Below are 22,791 nucleotides of genomic sequence, written 5' to 3'. Positions count from 1 at the left end.
TGAAATTATGTCATTAAAGGGGATATGTCAGGAAGCTTTTCTATTCTTCAGGTCTTTCACACAGCTCATTGGGTAGAGGGTAAGGATATAGGTCTGATATGAAAAAAATTTATTCACAGTCCTCTAGCGAGACATTTGTTAAGGAGTCTAATGTGGGCGACTATTCTAATGTGGGTCAGTATTTATTATGTTCCAATATATTGTGTGCGATTTATGGAAAAGTCGCTCTGTCATAGTAAATGCCTCGAAGTAAAAAAAAATCTCAAAAACAGTCTCAAACAAATTCACCTGGTATTGACCAGACGTCGGCCTGCACCAGTCTGTGTGACTTTTTAAAAAGTTGCAAATGATAAAATGGGCGCTAATCCCAGATTTTTGGGGTGAATACTCAAAAGAGGCAAAAAAGTTGCATCTAAAAAATATTCACCCGTCAAATACTGGTTCATAAATAGAATTTAGACCAAAAATGGGTAAAAAAAGAGGGGAAAGCTAGAACACGGATTTGCAAATTGTGACGACAATCTGTAAACTGTCCACAAATTGCGCTGACCCATTGATTTCTATGGGGGATGCGATGTCACAAACAAAAGGGTGCACACTGGCTTGTCAGCATTATTTTTTTTTTGCTGAACAAATCCCCAGCCCTAGTAACAAGTACTGATGTATTCAAAGGATCATAGAGATCAGTACTGTCCACAATTACAGATCAACACTTGCAGACAGTAATATTGTGTGTGAATGAGGCCTAAATATTTTCATGATGAGTCAAGTGGTTTTCGGTCTGCTCTGAGGAGTCTTGGTTGAGCGGATCCTCTAATATGGATGCCTGATGCCAGATTACATTCATAGTGCACAATTATGCTAATATTTCCCTAATGATTTGTATATCGGATTTTTTTATTTTTCACACATACACATTGCATTGAAGTACAATGAAATCCCCATGAGGTAGAAGAAAATTTCTCCAGACTCTTCCTGTTCTGTGTCCATGTGCGACTCTGTATCCACCAACCTGCCCCTCCAAACCACTAGTACCATCTGTTTGATGAGAGTAAATCCTTACCAATTGTGTCTTTAAGGGTAGTTTCACACCTACCGGATCCGCAGCGGATCTCAAGCTGCGAATTGGCAGCGAGAACCGCTGCGGATGCAGTCCCATTCATTCCTATAGAGCTCATACTCGCAGCGGGATTGACATCCCGCTGTGAGCATGTGCTTTAACCCCCTGCCGCCCACAACGCAGCCCGCTGCCTGTATCCCTACCCCCATCAGCCCCGCCGCCCGCATTCTGCATGCCCGCAGCCCGCCGCCGAGAGCATACATTACCTGCTCAGCAGCGCAGCTGCAGTGAGGCCCCTGGCTCCGGTCCTGCTCAGCCGATCAGTGCTACCGTGCGCTGATCGGCTGAGCGGGATCGGGAGCCTCTCTGCAGCCGCTGAGCAGGTAATGTATGCTCTCGGCGGCGGGCTGCAGGATGTAGGGCTGATGGGGGTGGGGGTGGGCGGCAGGGGGTTAAAGCACATACTCACAGCGGGATTTCAATCCCGCTGCGAGTATGTGCCATTATAGAAGTGAATGGTACTGGATCCGCAGCTGATCTCGCTGCGATTCCGCAGCGTGAGATCCGCTGCCGATCCGGTAGGTGTGAAACTACCCTTAAAATGTGCCCGATGCCTTGGTTTACAGCAAATAATCTTTAAATCTTAAGCAGCCAAATCAAACTGGTGTGGAATAGAGTGTCTGTGCCCCAGGTCTGTGACACCTCTCCTTTCTTCCTCCCCATCATTAGGAACATCCACAGGCAGGATTTTTATTCATCGCTCCTCTAGACTGCACCTGTGTCGCTATGGCAGATGTGCAGTGTTTAGACAAGTGATGAATAGGAAAAATCCTGCCTGGGGGTTTTCCTAATGATGAGGGGGGGGGGGGGGAAGAAAGGAGAGGCGTCACAGACCTGGGGCACAGACACTCTAGGCCACACCAGTGTATGACTTGCCTGCTACAGATTTAAAGATAATTTTTTGCTCTAACCATGGCACCGGGCACATTATAAAAGCCACAATCGGTAAAGATTTACTCTCATCAAACAGACGGTACCAGCAGTTTAGTGGACACAGAGTCGCTGTAAGTATGAGGGTGATGAACACTGTGACTCCAGATCAGAAGGCCTTGACTGGAGCTACATAAGCATTGCCATGGAGAACCCTGCTTACAGTTTTTTTTGTTGAAAGTTAAAAAAAAAAAAAAAATCCCGGGCACTAATATTGTTACATGCCATACCATCAGCCCGAGTCTGTAAAAAATGACCACATGCATAACATAACTTCAAGTGTAAGATTCTAGTAATGATTATTAGGAGTAACCACGTTATCCTTCTCTCTATCCCAGCACAAGGTGACGGATTTTAGTCAGCAGGTTGAGGTGGATGTACTTGTCCAGGAGGCTGTTAGTGACACCCAGTACAGACATGAGCAGAAGGAGAACCAAGGCCATCTTACACACAGAGAATCCCTGCAGCCTGGCGGAAAGGGGAAAAAGAGACAATAAATATTAGGCGGATACAGTGGACATGTATAGATATAATGAAATATAAAAGAAAATTAATACTCAATAAAATGCAATAATTTACTGATCAGATATCAGCCTGTTTCCTGGTAAGGATGTAATTGCAGCCAGATATGTATATTTATTATTGCTCCTGCAACATTTAAAGGGGAAGTTCGCAAAATTATAATTAATATATATATAGTGCCAGAGATTTGTAATTAACTTTGATTAAAAAATCTCCTGTCTTCCAGTAATAATCAGCTGCTGCATGTCTTGCAGGATGTAATGTATTTTCTCCAGTCAGGAACTGTCCAGAGCAGTATAAAAAACATTTCACCAGAAAACCTCTCCTGCTCTCCAGATAAAAAGAATACACCACTTCCTTCAGGTCATACAGCAGCTGATAAGTACTGAAATAGAAGTAAATAACAAATCTCTGGCACCACTTGATTTAAAAGAAAAAAAAAATGGATAAACAATCCCTTTAATTCTCTCTGGATTTTCGGCTATGTGCACACTTAGTAGGAGACTGGACGTTCTGTAACCAGGGCGGGTCACAAAACGGCCAGTCACAAAAAAGATCATCCCTCTTTAGCCCCGCAGAGTTCTGATGTGGGCGCATCCGTGTGGGCCTGGATCAGAACTCCCCACTGCACACTATGGAGCATGTGGCCGGAACCACTCGCTCCACTGTTTGCACTGACAGGGTTTTTTCTGCGGCCGCTATTTAATGAATAGCGGCCGCAGAAAACTGACATGCCAGTTTTCTACAGCACCGCTAAGGATCCTGGCCGGAGTGTATACCATGTGTATACAGTCCAGACGGGATTCCCTCGGCCTGCAGCACAACATAAGATCCGTACCAATTACGGCAGTTGCAACAACGACTGTGATTAGTACGGACTTTACGTTGTGTGAACATGGCCTTACCATGTAATAGGGCTGCATGCAACTTCCACAGCTAATATAATGCAGAGTGTTTGGGTGCAAACAATTCCGAGTGTGCTGTAGTGTTCATATCTAAGGCCTAGCTACGTATGTTGATCTCAATGTCCCTGACATGTTCTAAGGCAACAGTAGAAGTAAATGATATTTTTCCCTTCACTGCATCCCCCCAAGTTAAAGCTGTAAAGATGCTTAGTCGATAAGTCCCTTATCAGCAAAGGTTTAATTCCTCTTTAAGCTCGAGAAGGCAACATTGCCAATGCTTTGTGAAGAATGACGTCTCATTTATTGTGATAAATGTGTGATTTTTTTTTCTTCATAAACTTATTAAAATAAACCATGGGGAAGAGTTATCAAACATGGAGTAAAGTGAAACAGGCCCCGTTGCCCCTAGCAACCAATCAGATTCCACCTTTCATTCCTCACAGACTCTTTGGAAAATGAAAGGTGGAATCTGATTGGTTGCTAGGGGCGACTGAGCCAGTTTCACTTTACACCAGCTTGATAAATCTCCCCCATAAACCTATGTTAGGCTGCGGGCAGAAGCGAGCAGAACACTGTGTGTGTGTGTGGGGTTGGGGTATGCATTAAAGTAAATGTACCATCATCACTACAGATTTTTTTTCCCAGTACCTGGCACGGTCCTTTTTAAATAAAATGCTGCCTGGTGCCCCCGGTGTGACGATAACCCCTTCCCCTGCTTGATTCTAATGGAGATGAGTCACCAAGGGGAGGGGTTACTGTCACACTGGGGGCGCCGGGCCGATGCTCACGCAGAAAATGGACGGGGAACGGGACATTTAAAAAAAAAAAAAAAAAAAAAGGATGGCGCCGTGTAATAGGCTGCGTAAGTGATCGGCCTCGCAGATCGGTGGTCGCTTACATTAGTGGGATTACCCAGGAGCATAGATAGGACCCATGGGGCACCATAGCAAAAACTGTATGAGGCCATATGAATCCTGTACACAACCCCCAAACAGCATACACATTTACTCAGCCCAGCACAGGCCCTGGCATTATGTCTCTCTCCCAGCTCAACAACGCACAAGTAAAATCACTAGTGAGCCGGGGACCTGGGTGGGTTGGTGTGGGCCGGCGGCTGTGCAAGGGCGGGAGGCTGGTGCAGGCTGGCAGCTGTCTGGAGATTGGTGCTGGTGTGAGCAGACCCATGAGGCAGACCATACACCGCTGGGACAGGCACTGGGCCCCCCGCCACACGGGCCCTATAGCAGCTGCGTGGTCTGCCTTTATGGTAGCTATGCCAGTGGGGTTATCATAACACAGCTGCCACATGCAGCCCATATCATGCCTGCATGCAGTGTACAATGGTGGCATAATGTTGCCACAACATAAGCAGCATTGTGCAATCTTTAGACACTGCACACGGGCATGGTTGTGTCTGCATATGACGATTGTGATATGGTACCCCCCTTCATCTAAGAGAGATATAACTGCTATTAGTATAGAATATTTATGTGTTTCCTTCATTAAGAATTATTGTGAATGCAACTTACCTGCCCCTCACAGATTGACTATATCCAAAAAAGTACAGGTGACGTCCATAGATGTATATTAAGCCAAACAGTGAGGCAAGTTCTGAAACAAAGTCCATCATATATCAGTTATATATCAACTGTTAAAACAGACAGCTGCATTTAAAGAGGTTCTCTGGCAAAAAATATTTTCCTCTCAAATCAATTGGTTACAGAAATGGTGCGTTTACACAGAAAGATTATCTGCCAAAGATTTGAAGCCAAAACAAGGAACAGACTATAAACAGAGATCAGGTCACAAAGGAAAGTCTAAGATTTCTCCTCTTTTCAAATCCACTCCTGGCTTTGGCTTCAAATCTTTGGCAGATAATCTGTCAGATAATCTTTCTGTGTAAACGCACCAAAAGCTATACAAATTTGTAATTTACTTCTATTTAAAAATCTCCAGTCTTCTAATACTTATCAGCTGCTGTGTGTCCTGCAGGAAGTGGTGTATTCTTTCTAGTCTGACACAGTGCTCTCTGCTGCCACCTCTGTCCATGTCAGGAACTGTCCAGAGCAGGAGAGGTTTTCTATGGGGATTTGCTGCTGCTCTGGACAGTTCCTGACATGGACAGAGGTGGCAGCAGAGAGCACTGTGTCAGACTGGAAAGAATACACCACTTCCTGCAGGACATTCAGCAGCTGATAATAATCACATTCCTGATCTTGCACGGAGAACGGCGTAAGCGCAAAAAAATCCGAAAGCATTTTTGGTCGCATCAAATTCAGAAAAAATGTAATAAAAAGTGATCAAAAAGTCGTATATGCGCAATCAAGGTACCGATAGAAAGAACACATTATGGCGCAAAAAATGACACCTGACACAGCCCCATAGACCAAAGGATAAAAGCGCTATAAGCCTGGGAATGGAGCGATTTTAAGGAACATATATTTGTTAACAATGGTTTGAATTTTTTACCGGCCATCAGATAAAAGAAAAGTTATACATGTTTTATATCGTTGTAATCGAAACGACTTGCGGAACATATATAACAAGTCAGTTTTACCCCACACGAATGGCGATAAACAAATACCCCCCAAATAAAAGAAATGCGTTTTTTTCTGTTCAATTTCACCACACATTGAATTTTTTCCTGGTTTCGCAGTGTACTTAATGCAAAAATTCAGCCTGTCATTGCAAAGTACAATTAGTGACGCAAAAAATAAGGGGTCATGTGGGTTTCTAGGTGGAAAAATGCAAGTGCTATGGCCTTTTAAACACAAGGAGGAAAACACTAAAACGCTAAAACGAAAATTGGGTTAAATGGCGGTAGAGCACGCCATTGGTGGTGCTCCGTCAGTGCAGCCTACAGCATGCTGAAGCAAAACAGCGCTGACATAATGGATCAATGCAGTAAATATGTACTGCATTGATCTATATGAGCAATTAAATTGTCCCCAAGGACTACAAAAGTGTATAAAAATTCTTTTAACAACATTTTTAAATCTATATAATATATATATATATATATATATATATATATACATACATATTAAACCACCCCCCTTTTCCCATTTTTAAAATAAAAAATATCATATAATATTAAAAGCAAAATAATTACCAGCTCAGATATTTGTGCGACCATTTTTTTAATACACTGTGTGAACAGCGGCCATTGTTTCAATTTATTTCTATGTTAATTACTTTCTAACAACAGCCATCATAGTCAGAAAAATTACATAGTGTGAACATAGCCCAATCCTGTTTTCCAACATATAGCTACACATCAGTAATAGTGCCCCCCCCCCCCCCCCCCCGTTAGAACACATTCATCAAATTTTCCGTACGATATATCATTCCGTCTAAACGCTGATCGTTATGAAAAAAAAATAGTTACTCCGACATCGTTAATCGTACAATCGGGCCAATTATCGTTTTGTGTAAACCCAGCATAAGAAAGATATATTAATAAATAAAAATATAAATATATATATTTTAAGCAGCATCACTAATTTACATCTATTTTCTCAAATTTAAAAGAAATTACCTTGATTAAAGAACAATCCTGCGGCCCAAAGATCAACCAAGAATAATGTATAAAATTCAATGCAGTTTTGTCTGTAAAAGAGAATATAATTAATAATCGGTTTATTGTGTTGTCATCTCTACAGTAGAAAAGCCTATCTTCTCCCCGCAGTATTCTTGTATCTATTACACTTATACAAATCAACTGGTTTCAGAAAGTTCTACAGATTTGTAATTTACTTCTATTTAAAAATCTCCAGTCTTCCAGTACTTATCAGCTGCTGTATGTCCTGCAGGAAGTGGTGTATTCTCTCCAGTCTGACACAGTGCTCTCTGCTGCCACCTCTGTTCATGTCAGGAACTGTCCAGAGCAGCAGCAAATCCCTATAGAAATCCTCTCATGCTCTGGACAGTTCCTGACATGGACAGAACCATTTCATTCTATAACATCTTTGATGTCTTTGACTGTCTATGTGCCAACTTAGGGTCCTATAAGAGGGGCTGATCAATAATGTAAATAAGCGCAGATCTGCGCTCATTTGCTGAGCCTATTGCACGGCTTGATGATTGTTTAGGCAACTTTTAAACTTGCAGCCCTGTGTCAAACTAGCGTGGCCTAGAGTGTCTGTGCCCAAGGCCTGCACCGCCGCTCCGTCGCTCCTCCCCACCCTCTTCACCATTACAAATGCCCCTGGCAGGATTTCTCCTAATCACCACTTGTCTGAACACTGCACATGTGTTGGATCGGTAAGACCCATGTGCAGTGTTCAGACAAGTGAGGAATAAGAGAAATCCTGCCAGGAGCATCCCTAATGATGAAGAGGAGTGATAATAATAATTCAAATCAACTGGTCCCAGCAAGTACCAGAAATTCTTAATCTACTTCTATTAAAAGATCTCAATTCTTCCAGTACTTATCAGCTGCTGAATGTCCTGCAGGAAGCGGTGTATTCTTTTTTTTTTTGCCTTAAGTAAATTTTTTTAATAGAAGTAAATTACAATTCTCTGGCACTTGCTGGGACCACTTGGTTTGATTTTTTTTTCTTTTTTTCCAGTGAACTACGCCTTTCAGTAATGATGTGGGAATATTATGTAGACAATGTCTTCTGCTTGGCTGGCAATGTCTTTAGTTATACTCTGCAGAAGATGACCACATATACAGTTCGGTATAGGCTGTCATGCATGAGATACATTTCCTTTTAGAAATCAGAACTCCATGTAACTACAGAATCCTGGGCGATCATCTTACATGAAGCTTCGTTCTGCGTCGTCCCTAGAAATCAACCAATGTGACCACCATTATAGTTCCCTACAGGGGTTGTTGCCCAACTTTCTCCCATAAATTAGCAAATCTATCTACTTACACCAGGGATGGGGAACCTTCTGCCCTTCAGCTGCTGCAAAACTACAATTCCCATCATGCCTGGACAGCCTTTGGCTGTCCGGGCATGATGGGAGTTGTAGTTTTGCAGCAGCTGGAAGGCCGAAGGTTCCCCATCCCTGGTACATGGTAATGCTTCAGTCCATATCACTAAATTTTTCCATAATTAATGCAGGGTGAAATCACCCATCACCCAACTTTCCTAGAAACATCAGAAACGATTACATACTGTGCTCTGAACGTCCTCTCAAATTCGGGGTTTCCACTGACAGCAGGAGGGGTCACCTTGTGCTTTATTCTCGATTTTCCGACCAAGTTAGCAAAATATGCTGCAATAAAAAAATAAATAAATAATAAAAAGATTTTGGTAATTAATATATATATATATATGTTACCAAAATTTTATATATTTTTTTACTTTATAATTTGATGGTTTAGCCGGAGGGACACAGCATTAACCGGCACTGTCACAGTCTGTTATAACATCATTTTCTTCTGAATCTGCGTAGGCGCTTTATGCTTACTGTCTGTGTGCTGTATACATAGTGTGCGGCTGCTGTATACACAGTGTGCGGGTGCTGTATTAGGATGCCACATACCAATACTGTGTAAATACATCAGGGTGGGGGCCGCAGTACATGTTTATAAAGTGGGCCATAATGCTGAGGCTGACCTGACGGCGTATAGAATTGTACACCTATCAATGCCCAATATTGTGTAGGTCCATCTCATGCCATCCAGACTTGAGGCATAGACCCCACAAAACCTCTGAAGGTGTCCAGAGGCAACAGACACTAAAGGCCCTTTTACACAAGCTCCAGACAGCTGTGGGCCCACACCAGCATACACATATACTCACACAGCCCAGAGCAGCCCCCAGCGTTATGTTATTCTCCCGGCCCCCCAACGCACGAGTGACGTCACTCGTGTGCCAGGGACCTAGAGAACTACATCGGTTCAGGAGGCGGGTTTTGATGGGGGTGGGCCCTGTAGCAGTTGCATGGTCTGCCTCCATGGTAGTTATGTCAGTTCCTAGTAACGCTCATTCACCTTATAATAAGCCCCTGTGCATGGGCCGACAACCAGATGCAAGAAAATGCCCGCTCATCAGCTGATTTGATCTTTTGTGCAGCCAGTAAAATCTACTAGAATTCTACTAGAATTGTATTCTTTAAAAAAAAAGCCACCCCTCAGCATGCTGCGTTTTAGAAAACTTGCCGGCGGGCCTCAAACGCCTCAAGGGAGAGAAAAATGGCATGTGTGTAAGGCCAATCATAAACTTCCATTGACCTCCAGCTTACATCTGGCCGCTGGCGTTTTTATTGGAGTTTTTCCAGGATTATTAGGCAGTGTGAAGCCAGTCTCAATTGGGCTCATAGTGTAAGGACACAACCCTGACTGGTAACACCCAGCCGGTCATTTAGTCATACACAACTATAGGGAAGGCCGCAGGTTCTCATTAGGAAACACTACAACCACAGTGCGGCAAAAGTTTACTTTTTTCCTCGGCAGGAAGAAGCGCCAGTGGGCGTGAAACAGCTGTCCTGAGGGTTTACGCACCCGCAAGTCCACCTGTCCTCCCTTCTCTAAAGTGAACTGCTTAATAAAAAAGCCTCAAGCCTGCAGATTCGGTGAGTTCTCTGTTGTCTTTGTTCTACATCATTATTGTTTGATTTCTTCACTATTGCTGGGAGCACAGCCAGTACGGGCATTCTGGCTGCATCACACCTAAAGCGCTTTATTACGACAGTGCGGAGTACACTCTCTCTGGACATAAAACTTTACTTTTTACTCTGCCCTTTTGCCGTTTGAGTCTAAAGGCCGTATTACACAGCGCGACATTGAGGAGGAAGCGAGCAACGACCTGTCACGTCATCGCTTGCTTCCTCCTTGTTCTGTGCTATTTAAGCCCCTATTACACGGGGCGATGGAGAAGAGCAAAGGAGCGCTGTCACCGCTCACTTGCACCTCGTTCCCTGCCCGCTTTTACACGCATTGGCAGTGAGCAGGTGAGCGACAGCAGCAGATCGCTGCTATCTAGGTCGTTTGTCTTTCAACATGTTGAAAGACAACGACAGACAACGATCAGCCGACATCGTTCATACGGCCAATAATCGTATAATTTGTGTAATAGGGCCTTTACATGCACAGACAGCGAGCGGGAGTGGTTGTCCGGGCCATCCTTAGATCGTCCAGGCTGCCCATTGAAGTCAGCAGCAATGAATATTTGTTTAAAATTTTTAAAGCTTCTCTTTCCATCTTTCCATGTGACGCTGTTAATCTGCTCAAAAAAATAAAAACATTCATTATTCATGTCTCTTTTGTTTTCATTTTCCACCGTGCACAGGTTCGGCACAATAAACAATAGGATTGCATGCCGCGGCTTTTAAAGGAGAAGTCCGTCTGGGAACTAAAAAATCATGACGGAAGGGGTGGGAATAAAAGACAAGTTATAGTCACCTGTCCTGGTGCCCTCGCAGAGCTGCGTCCCGCTCATGGACCCTGCCGGCTGCCTTCTGAGCTCCCAGCCAGCTGCATCACGACCTGACTGACAGGTGCCCGCTCAGCCAGTCAGTGACTTGGGCAGGACACCGCTGCAGTCAGTGATTGGCTGAGTAGGCTAAATCCCAACAATGTGTTTTTTTTATTTTTCCCCCCACCTCCTGCCAGTAAGACAATAGCAGCTCTCTGAGGAATGACCTCTTCACAGGTCACAGAGCGTGCTCAATAATGTCTTACATTCATCTCAAGGGGATAGTGTCTGCCTGTTGTCATCTATGTCCATGAGTCTTGCTGTAAAACGTCACTAAATGCTGTTAAGAACAGCCGGGGCAATATGGCCGCCCCCATAACAGTGTACAAAAAGTAAAAAATAAATAAAATAAAAAGTCTGAAAATAAAAACATATGAGAATAAAAAATTATATGAGAATAAAATGTTGGCAAGTGCTTAGGGTTAAATGGGGATATGATAGAGATGACATTTTTGTGTTTTCTTTTGGGAAGAAAAAAAACACAACAATGATATGCCTCTAAATTTACAAGATTTTAGTCCATACTGAAAGGAGAAGTCAGGCAAAAATTTTTAGTAAAGTATTGTATTGCGCCTCAAAAGTTATACAAATTACTAATATACACTTATTATGGGAAATGCTTATAAAGTGCTTTTTTCCTGCACTTACTGCTGCATCAAGGCTTCACTTCCTGGATAACATGGTGATGTCACTTCCTGGATAACATGGTGATGTCACTTCCTGGATAACATGGTGATGTCACTTCCTGGATAACATGGTGATGTCACTTCCTGGATAACATGGTGATGTGATTTCCTGGATAACATGGTGATGTCACTTCCTGGATAACATGGTGATGTCACGACCCGACTCCCAGAGCTGTGCGGGCTGTGGCTGCTGGAGAGGATGATGGCAGGGGGACACTGAGGGACACAGGGCACCGGAGGGACACTGAGCATCCTCCTGCCATTATCCTCTCCAGCAGCCACAGCCCGCACAGCTCTGGGAATCGAGTCGTGACATCACCATGTTATCCAGGAAGTGACATCACCATGTTATCCAGGAAGTGACATCACCATGTTATCCAGGAAGTGAAGTCTTGATGCAGTAGTAAGTGCAGGGTAAAAAGCACTTTACAAGCATTTCCAGTAATAAGTGTATATTGGTGATTTGTATAACTTTGGGGGGCAATACAATACTTTAATAAAAGTTTTCGCCAGACTTCTCCTTGAACTGTAGACAGAAGAATTTGCCTTGGGGAACAAGAGACTTTATCTCCCACCTGGTAATTAATATAGTTATTTCCCCCCACACATGTGAATATACGGAGTTTCCAGCAATTATAGATATGCTGTAGATTTGGGTGCGGTCGTAGTTTTGCCTTTGCCGCTTTGGGACACTAATAAGGAGTCGGCCTCACCCTGTGAGTCAGTAGTATGGGGCACCATTCTAGGGCTGGAGCTAAAAGAGGAATCCCATGTTAAATGGAAAAAAAAAAAAAAAAGGAAAAATGGGATATTAATGTGACTCAGATTTCAAGTGAAGAAGGGATTTCACCACAAACTCTAAGCAGTAATTTCCTCCCTCCCAAATCTGGTACAGCACAAGGTCGATGCTGCTTTTACGCTTGAAAGCGTATATATGGCAGGTATTTTGGGGGACATTTACTAAGGAGTCTAATGTGGGTCATTATGTTCCAATATATTGTGTGAGATTTATTAAAATTCGCATAGTATATAGTCATAGTATATGCCTCTAAGAAAAAAAGTCGCCAAAAAGTTGTAAACAAATTCCCCTGGTCGCTAATCCCAGTTTATGCTAATTTTTGCACGAATACTCAAAACAGATTAAAACAAAGTTGCATCTAAAAAATATTCACCTGTCAACTTATTAGGTGTATAATAGGTGCAGGTTAGAGTAGCACAGGTGATTTTAAGAAACTTTGTAATTGGGTTTATTGGGCAAATATGCCATTCAAAAAGACTTTCCCCAGGACCCCCCCCCCCTCTCATTCACTGCTCATTATCAGGAAATCTCAACCCTCATACACCAGTCGGGCCCTGTGTAATCTATGGAGAGAGGAGGAGGAAGATTAGCCGACAGCAGAGAACAAATGATTACACAGCGGGACCTGTGTGAAAGCCGGTCAGAGAGGTCAGTGCTGACTTCAGAGGAGATAGCCCAGTGATGTAGCTGTAAATTAACTCTTTGTTGTCCTGTTTTGGTGCCTCATCTCCCTCCACCCCTCCCCTCTCCATAGAAAACCATGAAGACAGGGGGGAGAGCTCCAAACTCCAGGTGTTTAATATGAAGCTCCAAATCTAATTTTCGTCACAAGTTAAAAGTTCAATCTCCAGCAGCATGCGGCATCTGTTGGAGAGACTGATCTGCTTAGATTTGAAATTGATAGAATCTATATACACATATGGAATCAATGTGAAATTAGCGCTGCCAGAATGTTCACATTTAATGCCCTGAATAACTAGGAAATCCAGATTCTCTCACTCCTAGCATTGTGCAATACTTAAAGGGGTACTCCGGCAAAATGTTTTTTTTCTTTTGAATCAACTGGTTTCAGAAAGTAAAATACTTCTTTTAAAAAATAAATAAAAAAAAAATCTTCCAGTACTTATCAGTAGCTGTATGCCCTGCAGAAAGACCCTATTCACATGTCCGCAATTACAGACAGAAAATAGTGTCAATGTCAATGGCCCTGTTCACATATTGGGGGACATGTATGAAAAGGCGTAAATGCCTTTTTTAGGCGCAGATGGGGCAGATTGTCGTAAAAATATTCGCAAATGGTAATTTTGCATCTGCCCCATCTTCGCCAGTGGGGCAGAAAGGGGCGGAGAGTGGGGTGCGGCAGCGCGCAGAGGGGGCGCGGCCTTTGCGTGCACCACATTTATCATTTTTCCAGAGGAAAGATGATAATGAAACCTAGGCCAGCTCTGAGCTCTGAGGTTTCAGATTATTTGCACGGACGGGCTCCGTGCGATCAGGATTTATGTAGAGGCAATGCGCCTCTACATAAATCCCCTGAGATCCAGAGCTGCGGGGACATTTGTAAGACGGTATAAAAAACGCCAAACTTCATAAATTTCCCCCAATGTGTACAGGGCCATGATCTGTGCCGCAAAAAAAAAAAAAAAAAAAAGGACTGGCTCTAGTGCGGACTGAAATTCTTTCACAGACACACATACAATAGACCTCTATGGGATCTGTATTTTTGCAAATGCAATCTGCAAATAGTGACTAGTTTATTAAGCACACTTTTTCATTTTTGTAGATCAGTAAAAAAATACGGATGGAATTTTGTGGATTGGGTATGAAAAATAGCGGACTCAAATTTGTGAAGCGAAAAATATACTGGTGTGAATAGACCCTTATTTATTCTTTCCAGTCTGACACAGTGCTCTCCGCTGCCACCTCTGTCCGTGTCAGGAACTGTCCAGAGCAGCAGAAAATCCCCATAGAAAACCTCTCCTGCTCTGGACAGTTCCTGACATGGACAGAGGTGGCAGCAGAGAGCACTGTGTCAGACTGGAGAGAATACACCACTTCCTGCAGGACACACAGCAGCTGATAAGTATGGGAAAGCTTGAGATTTTTAAATTAAAGGTAAATTACAAATCTATATAACTTTCTGAAACCAGCTGATTTGAAAGAAAAAAAAAATTGCGTTAATTACATTGGATGTGTTGCCCATTTTTCTCTCTGACAAGTCATAACTTATTATTTATTCAATAAACTACATTTTTACTTCTGGATTGCTTGGATCATTTATGGGCAGCTCTGACATATGAGATGTACTTTTTTTTCCTACTGTTATCGCCTGTAGAATGAGCTTTGCACAGGTCACAGAACATGCCTAGAAACCCACCCCACTTGGCTTTATGTCACAGTCATCCATGGTGGCTTCTCCCTCCCATTGATTGCTCTCTCTATCTCCGGTAGCGCCTGACAGGTCCTGTATATATAATAATATGCATTATGTTATCTCAAGTATTGGACTTTAGAATGTTCTATCGCTTTGCTGTAGATAAAACCTGTGTAATCTATGTTTGTAGTGTGAGGGTGGTATTACACGGGCCGATGGGGGCCCGATAATACCTGTAAGCGAGCATCGATCTGCTAGATCGTCGCTCGTTTACTGGGCCTATTACACGGCCCGATAATCGTTTAACAAGGGCTGCAAGGGCATTGTTACCGATGTCCTTGCAGCCCTTGTTTAAACTACATACATTACCAATCCACGCTCCAGGGCTGCTTCTGCGTTCCACTTCTCCACAGGTCCCGCGCGTTCTAGTTTCAGAGTGGCCTGTCAGCTGACAGGCCGCTCAGCCAATCACAGGCCAGGGCCGCGGCGGCCTGTGATTGGCTGAGTGGCCTGTCAGCTGACAGGCTGCTCTAAAGCCAGAGCGAGCGGGACCCAGGGAGCAGCCCTGGCACGTGGATAGGTAATGTATATCGTCAGTCGCCGGCCGCGCACCGCTATTACACGTAGCGGTGTGCGGACGGTGCCCGACGAAAGTGGGTCAGAACCTATATCGATGATCGTTGTCATCAGCTGATCGTTGTATTTATTACATGGAGCGATAATCGGCCGAATCTCGCCGATTCAGCCAATTATCGTTCCGTGTAATAGTACCCTTACAATGTTAACATAAGAAGGACGGGTAGTATTCAGGATTATCAGCCTACTATAAGCAGATAAGAGTCACCCCTAACATACACATTAAGGGGAAGTATGACTTCGATCCAAGGATTATCCATGCAAGTGTCGGCCCAAACGGAAGAGAAGAGAGACGCGCAGGACAGGGGACCAGGTGCCTGCACGCTAAACACAAAGAGGCGACCACAGCCGGGGACAGGAGGGCGGCTGCATCCAGGGACTCAGAATGTAAGGGCCCTATTACACGGAATGATATTCGGCCGAATTGGCCCTATCCGGCTGATTATCACTCCATGTAATAAACACAACGCTCATCGGCTGATCATTGATATAGGTTTGGACCTATAGATGTCTGGTGCCGACCGCGCATCACTACGTGTAATAACGGCGGCTGATGATTTTCAAACTTTATACATTACCTATCCATGCTGCAGGGCACCTCTTGCGGTGAGAAAAAGACCGCAAGAGGAGCCCTGCAGCATGGATAGGTATGGAGTTTAGGCAAGGGCTGCAAGGACATCGGTAACGATGTCCATGCAGCCCTTGTTAAACAATTATTGGGCCGTGTAATAGGCCCAGTAAATGAGCGCCAATCTAGCAGATCGGCGTTCGTTTATAGTTATTATTGGGCCTTCATCGGCTCATGTAATACCACCATAAAGAACAAGATTCTCTAATAAGATGAAAGTTTTTGCCTTCAAAACAGTCACGTCTGGAGGAAGCCGGGTACTGCTCATCAGCTGCCGGATACCGTCCCTACAGTGACTAATGGTGGTGACAGCATTGTGCTGGGGGGTGTTTTTCGGCAGCTGGAACAGGGTTGAAGGAATGCTGAATGGAGCAAAGTGCACAGATGTTGTTATTGGAAAACCAAAAGCCCTAACTGGAACCCAAATGAACATTTCTAGAGAGACCTGATAAAGACCGTCCCTATCCAACCTGACGGAGCTTTAAAGGATCTGCAGAGAACAATGGCAGAAACTCCCCAAATCTAGGCATGCCAACCTTGTTATGTCATACCCAAGACAACTGGAGGCTTTATTTTTTTAATAAACTTTTAAACATAACAATAAATACAGAAACATACCGTATCTTACCGGAACAAAACAATAAATAGGACATACCGTATCTTACCAGAACAAAACAATAGGACATAACATATCTTACCAGAACAAAATAATAAATAGGTAAATTAAAGGAGAAGTCCGTCCATTTTTAAAATCCGGCAGCGGGAAAATGAGTAGGAACTTACCTCTCCCTGTGCCCACAGTGAACCCAGTTAAAAGTTCTGTCCCAGTCACCGACTGGTTCAGTAGCCAGTCCATATGCTGTGTGATGATGTGTTTCGAATTCCCCCCTATCCTTGATGGATTTTAAAAATGTCTGGACTTCTCCTTTATCAAAATTAAATTAACTACACCATAACATAAAACACCGGTTCATTCCCCCCCCCACACGTTCTTTCTCACAAACAACCAATATACCTATACACAATATATACAATTTTAGCTAACTATAACATATTAGTAAACTATATACACCACACCTACTGTATATACAATACACCTACATAAATAACTAAAATGTGAACTCCCTGGCCCAGTCTCATTGTGCACAAACTAATACCACAAAAAAACAATCATACACAAACACATACCAACTAAACAAGAGACATCATACACAAATACCAACTAAACAAGAGACATCATACACAAATACCAACTAAACAAGAGACATCATACACAAATACCAACTAAACAAGAGACATCATACACAAATACCAACTAAACAAGACCTCAAAAAAAATATCAACTAAAAAAGCAAATAAACTACAACTAAAAAATACATATAATAAATGTATTCACTTTTTGGGGGGGGGCTGAGCTGGTCCCACATCCCATACCCCACAGTACATGATCACGGACGTCCATGCGCCTGTCTAAAGGAGCCAAACACTTCTAACAATGCGAGATTTCACTTTGTCCTTTTTGACAGATTTGCGTAGACTTTCTAACTTTTTGTTTCCACCTTCTCATTATAAGATATCGGGTGGAGATTTTAGTAGAAAGCTGCGACATAACAAAATGTGAAAAAAAATTAAAGTGTCTGAAAACTTTCTGAATGCATGATGATCAATAAGTCCCAGCCAAGAACATATGGATGAGATCTACCTATATAACTGGATCTGACCCCATCACCCCCAGGAATACCTCCTATGGCTTTTATTTAAAGTGACTCCACCTGGCTCAACAAGGACTCAGCAGACAATGTGCGGATAATTAGAGAAAGCTTCTGATGTATAACATATCCATGATCCAGGGTTTGATCAGCAAATCTGGACCCTTCCTCATATGCTGGCAGCCAGGAGAGCTCCATCGCTAAAGGTTTAGGTGCACAGAGCTGTATGCAGAATAGGCTCCCCATAGCACCTACCTGCACATTACTCAGAAGGTGCACAAAGCTATATGCAGAATAAGCTCCCTATAGCACTTATCTGCACATTACTCAGAAGGTGCACAGAGCTATATACAGAATAAGCTCCCTATAGCACCTACCTGCACATTACTGAGAAGGTGCCACTTTGCATACAATGTAGATGACTTACCTAACTGGCAGGCAGATACCAGGGAGACAGCAGCAAGCAGCACTATATCAGTCGCCATGTTATAGAAGGGAATGAGGCAGAATGCAAAGGGGAGCAGAGTGTCAGCAAGCTGAGGCCCACCCACCACTTCCTGTTCTATACATTAACTCCTCATCTGCTGGAAGAGACTATGTTGCACATATGTTGCTATATGTTGCAGGTGCTATAGACCATAGTGTAATGTTATAATGATCTACAGGAAGATGTTGTGTTCTCAATGTGGAACACTTACTATGTATTCTATGGAAATTGCTGCCACTATAATAATTCTAATAACAAGAAATTGATTGTATCCATATATCAGCCACGCTGCAGATAGTGAGAAGACAGATTTATTCTGTGTAAAACGCAGACATATACATATACTGTACTTCAATGTGGTTTATATATGAGTAAGTATGGTCTTCTATCAAAAAGACATTTTCACCACAGTGCAAAACGCTCGTAAACAAGGAAAGCAAGATCATTCCCTTACGTCCTCAGCAGCAGCACAAATGGGGAAGATCCTATCTTCCTGCAATGGTAGGACAGATGGTACTAATAAAAGAAGATTGATTAGGAGCCCTATAAGAAGGCCATACAGACCCCTCCTCCTTGTGTTTTTTTCTGTCCTCCTGTGGGACAGGTGGTAGGAGAGGGAAGCAGGCTCAGGCCTATGTTTGTGTCTGGCTTTCCTTTCCAATGATTCTTCCTTTCCACATGGTCGTGTGGAGAGGGGGAGTTTATAAAAAAATGTTGTTTTTTCCTGCTCTGCTGTATCAGAGAGGAGATTATTTACTTTTTAGTAGAGCTATCACTCAGCTTCTCTGCTGTATGGAGCCGCTGTGTGAGGGAAGCCATGAAGCTGCTGTAGTAAGTATCATGGTGCTGCCAGATCTGTGTCCTCACCTGGGCAGCTGCTGCAGTAAGTATCATGGTGCTGCCAGATCTGTGTCCTCACCTGGGCGGCTGCTGCTGCAGTAAATATCATGGTGCTGCCAGATCTGTGTCCTCACCTGGGCGGCCGCTGCAGTAAGTATCATGGTGCTGCCAGATCTGTGTCCTCACCTGGGCGGCTGCTGCTGCAGTAAGTATCATGGTGCTGCCAGATCTGTGTCCTCACCTGGGCGGCCGCTGCAGTAAGTATCATGGCGCTGCCAGATCTGTGCCCTCACCTGGGCGGCCGCTGCAGTAAGTATCATGGTGCTGCCAGATCTGTCTCCTCACCTGGGCGGCTGCTGCAGTAAGTATCATGGTGCTGCCAGATCTGTGTCCTCACCTGGGCGGCTGCTGCTGCAGTAAGTATCATGGTGCTGCCAGATCTGTGTCCTCACCTGGGCGGCTGCTGCAGTAAAGACCGTATTCCACGGGTCGTTGGAGGAGCAAACGAGCGCTGTCAGCGCTCGTTTGCTCCTCGTTCGCCGCTCGCTGCCGCCGCTATTCAACGCGGCTGCAGCGAGCGGGTGAGTGCGGGAGGGGGCGTCGGGGAGCTGCTGGGGGGCTGCCCGGGGGATCGCTGATCGTCCGGGCAGCCCATAGGATATAGCAGCATCTGCTGCCGACGCTCCTATTCAACGGAGCGACGGCAGCAGATCGCTGCTATATCAGTCGCTTGTTTTTCAACATGTTGAAAAACAAGCGACTGCAACGATCAGCCGACATGAACGATGTCGGCTGATCGTTGCACTCTATTCCACGGAACGATTATCGTCCGTAGCGGTCGATATCGTCCGAAAACGAACGATAATCGTTCCGTGGAATAGGGCCTTAAGTATCATGGTGCTGCCAGATCTGTGTCCTCACCTGGGCGGCTGCTGATGTTTCTTTATACTTCAGCAAGGTAAGATATGCTGCTTTTTCTTTTTGAGCTGGAAGCCTGGCCTGTGTGTCAGGAGGATAGTTGGATATATATATATATATGTAGGTTGTATGAGGCTTTTACGCCTCAAATGTTTCGTTTCAATATCTTTCACTTTTTTAACATTTGTTGTGCAAGTCCTGTTAGACTGCTTCACTATATGAGTGACCTATGTAACTATAGTGTGTATACATGAACACAGCTTTAGAGCTGCTAGTTGTGTATTTAGTACACCTGCTGTCTCATTATTTTCTCCAGTACTGCTACAATGAAGCTATGAAACTGTGTGTGTGTGTGAACACAGCCCTAGAGCTGCTAATTGTGTACACCTGTTGCCTCATTACTCCTGCTGCCTGATTACTTTCTATAGTACTGCTATCAGATGATGCAGTGAAGCTCTGAAACTGTATGTGAACACAGCCCTAGAGCTGCTAATTGTGTACACCTGTTGCCTCATTACTTTCTATAGTACTGCCATCGGATGATGCAGTGAAGCTATAAAACTGTGTGTGTTTGTGTGTGCACACAACCCTAGAGCTGCTATTTGTGCATTGTGAACACCTGCAGCCTGATTACTTTCTATAGTACTGCTACCAGATGATGCAGTGAAGCTATGTAATTGTGTGTGAACACAGCCTTAGAATTGTAGTTGTGTACTGTGTATACCTGCTCTCTGATTACTTTTCCAGTATTGCTATCAGATGATACAGTGATCATGTGGAGCTTCTGTGTGCTGACATTTTAGAATGCAGTGAAGCTTCTGTGTGTGAACACTGTCTTAGAATTTAGTTGTGTACTATGTACACCTGCTGTTTAATTACCTTCACTAATACTGCTATCAGATGATGGTTATCATGTGGACCTTCTGTGTGCTGCTATTTAAGAATGCAGTGAAGTTATGAAGCCACTATGTGTGAACACTGCCTTAGCATTGTAGTGTATTGTGTACACTTGCTGTCTGATTTCTTTCACTATACTGCTATCAGATGATGCAGTGCCCTATGAAGCTACTGTGTGTGTGAACACAGCCTTGGAGTCTGAAGTTGTGTACTTTGTAACACCTGCTGTCTCATTACTTCCACTAATACTGCTATCAGATGATGCAGTAGACATACAAGACTACTGTGTGTGAATACAGCCTTAGGGTATAAACCCACACACCGTATAAGCAGCGTATTTACTGCTGCGATACGCAGCAAATACGCAGCAAACACGCAGCAAAAACGCAGCAGATTAGATCTAAATAACTGAACACAGCATCAAATCTGCACCACCAAATCTGCTTCAAATCTGCTGCGTTTTTGCTGCGTATCTGCTGTGTATACGGTGTGTGGGTTTGTACCCTTAGAGCTGCTGGATGTGTACTGGATACACCTGCTGTCTTATTACTTCCACTAATACTGCTATCAGATCATATAGTGACCATATGGAGCTATGTGTGTGAGCAGATGCTTAGAGCTAATGGATGTGTACTGGATACACCTGATATCTGATTACTTTCCCTAATACCGCCATCAGATGATGCAGTGATTCTATGGAGCTTTTTGCGCTGTTCCAGTGCTGCTATTTAAGAATGCAGTAAAGCTACTGTGTGTGAACACGGCCTTAGTACACAGATGTACACATCTACAACCCTATCTGATTACTTTAGTACTGTTATCAGATAATGCAGTGACCTATGAAGCTACATCCTTAAAGATGCTGGATGTGTACTGTGTATACCTGCAGTCTAATTACTCTGTAATACTGTGTACACCTGCTGTCTAGTTACTCTCTGTAATACTGATATCAGATGATGCAGTGACCCTATGGAGCTTCTGTGTACTGAAGGATGCAGTAAAGCTATGAAGCTGCTATGTGTGAACACCGCCTTAGGATTGCTGGTTGCATATTCAGTGCACCTGTGTGTCTGATTCCAGGCATTCTGCACTAGTCTGTTAGTCGGCCGGTCAGTCTGGCACAATTTCCATCCTTGGATGTAGCAGGATTCTGGTAACAGAACTTCTGGAGGGGAAAAAGCTTTCTTGGCTACAGATCCTGCAAGATTCCACTTTCAGGTGGCAGAGAATTTATTTGTGGATTGCAACTTTTTCTCAGAAGAGACAATGACTGCTTAATATTGTACATCTGAATGATCATCTACAGGCTGAACTGGATGGAGTCAGAGGTCATGGCTCCTTCAGATGAACAAAGACCTTGTTAAAAAAAAAAAAAAATCCTTAGTAATTTTCAAATAAATAAATAAATAAATAATTGTCTCTTACTACAGTTGAGCAGTATAATTGGCTGCCCGATCCCCGCAGTTTGGAGACTGGTCCTTCGTTGTAAGGGGGCAGATGTTCACTCCAATATAAAGATAGTTGGATCTGTATTGGACATTCTCATAAAAGTCGTTTTTTCTTATGATCAGGTCCATTATCTGCCCCAGTCTAATAAGAAGAGAGGAGAAGGAACTTCTACTTTTGTTCCCCATTCCATAGGAATTCTAGTACGGAAGGTAAAGGAAAGAATCCTGCACAAAAAGGACCAGACGTCTCGGAGGCCTTGGGGATGGGGACAAGAACTTGTGACTACGTCTTTTCTGACTATTTATTTCCATAATGAGAGAGGTGTGTACCAGTGTTATATGATAGGAAAGGCTACCATATTGAATTTCACTATCTGAGGAAGGTGCTGTATGTGGGATCTATGATCTGTGGGTCCCTCCTAGAGGGATGTTATCTGACCGTGTATACCTGTATACGGCCTC

The 22,791-nt window shown here is 43.6% G+C and overlaps 1 protein-coding gene across 1 annotated transcript; it reads right to left on the bottom strand.

The window, feature by feature from the left end:
- Positions 1 to 1,722: 1,722 nt before the first annotated feature.
- LOC138797071 (microsomal glutathione S-transferase 2-like) lies at positions 1,723 to 18,224 on the bottom strand. Its single transcript, XM_069976850.1, has 5 exons — positions 18,167 to 18,224; positions 8,604 to 8,703; positions 7,016 to 7,086; positions 5,007 to 5,088; positions 1,723 to 2,518 (listed from the first exon to the last, which is right to left on the bottom strand). Exons 1-5 carry the CDS (start codon positions 18,222 to 18,224, stop codon positions 2,380 to 2,382), a joined length of 450 nt encoding a protein of 149 aa, XP_069832951.1. The 3' UTR covers positions 1,723 to 2,379.
- Positions 18,225 to 22,791: the final 4,567 nt, after the last annotated feature.

The sequence above is a fragment of the Dendropsophus ebraccatus genome, chromosome 7, assembly GCF_027789765.1.
Source record: "Dendropsophus ebraccatus isolate aDenEbr1 chromosome 7, aDenEbr1.pat, whole genome shotgun sequence".
NCBI lineage: Eukaryota > Metazoa > Chordata > Amphibia > Anura > Hylidae > Dendropsophus > Dendropsophus ebraccatus.
Note: the sequence above shows the minus strand (reverse complement) of the source record. Positions and strands in the feature narration are given on the sequence as shown.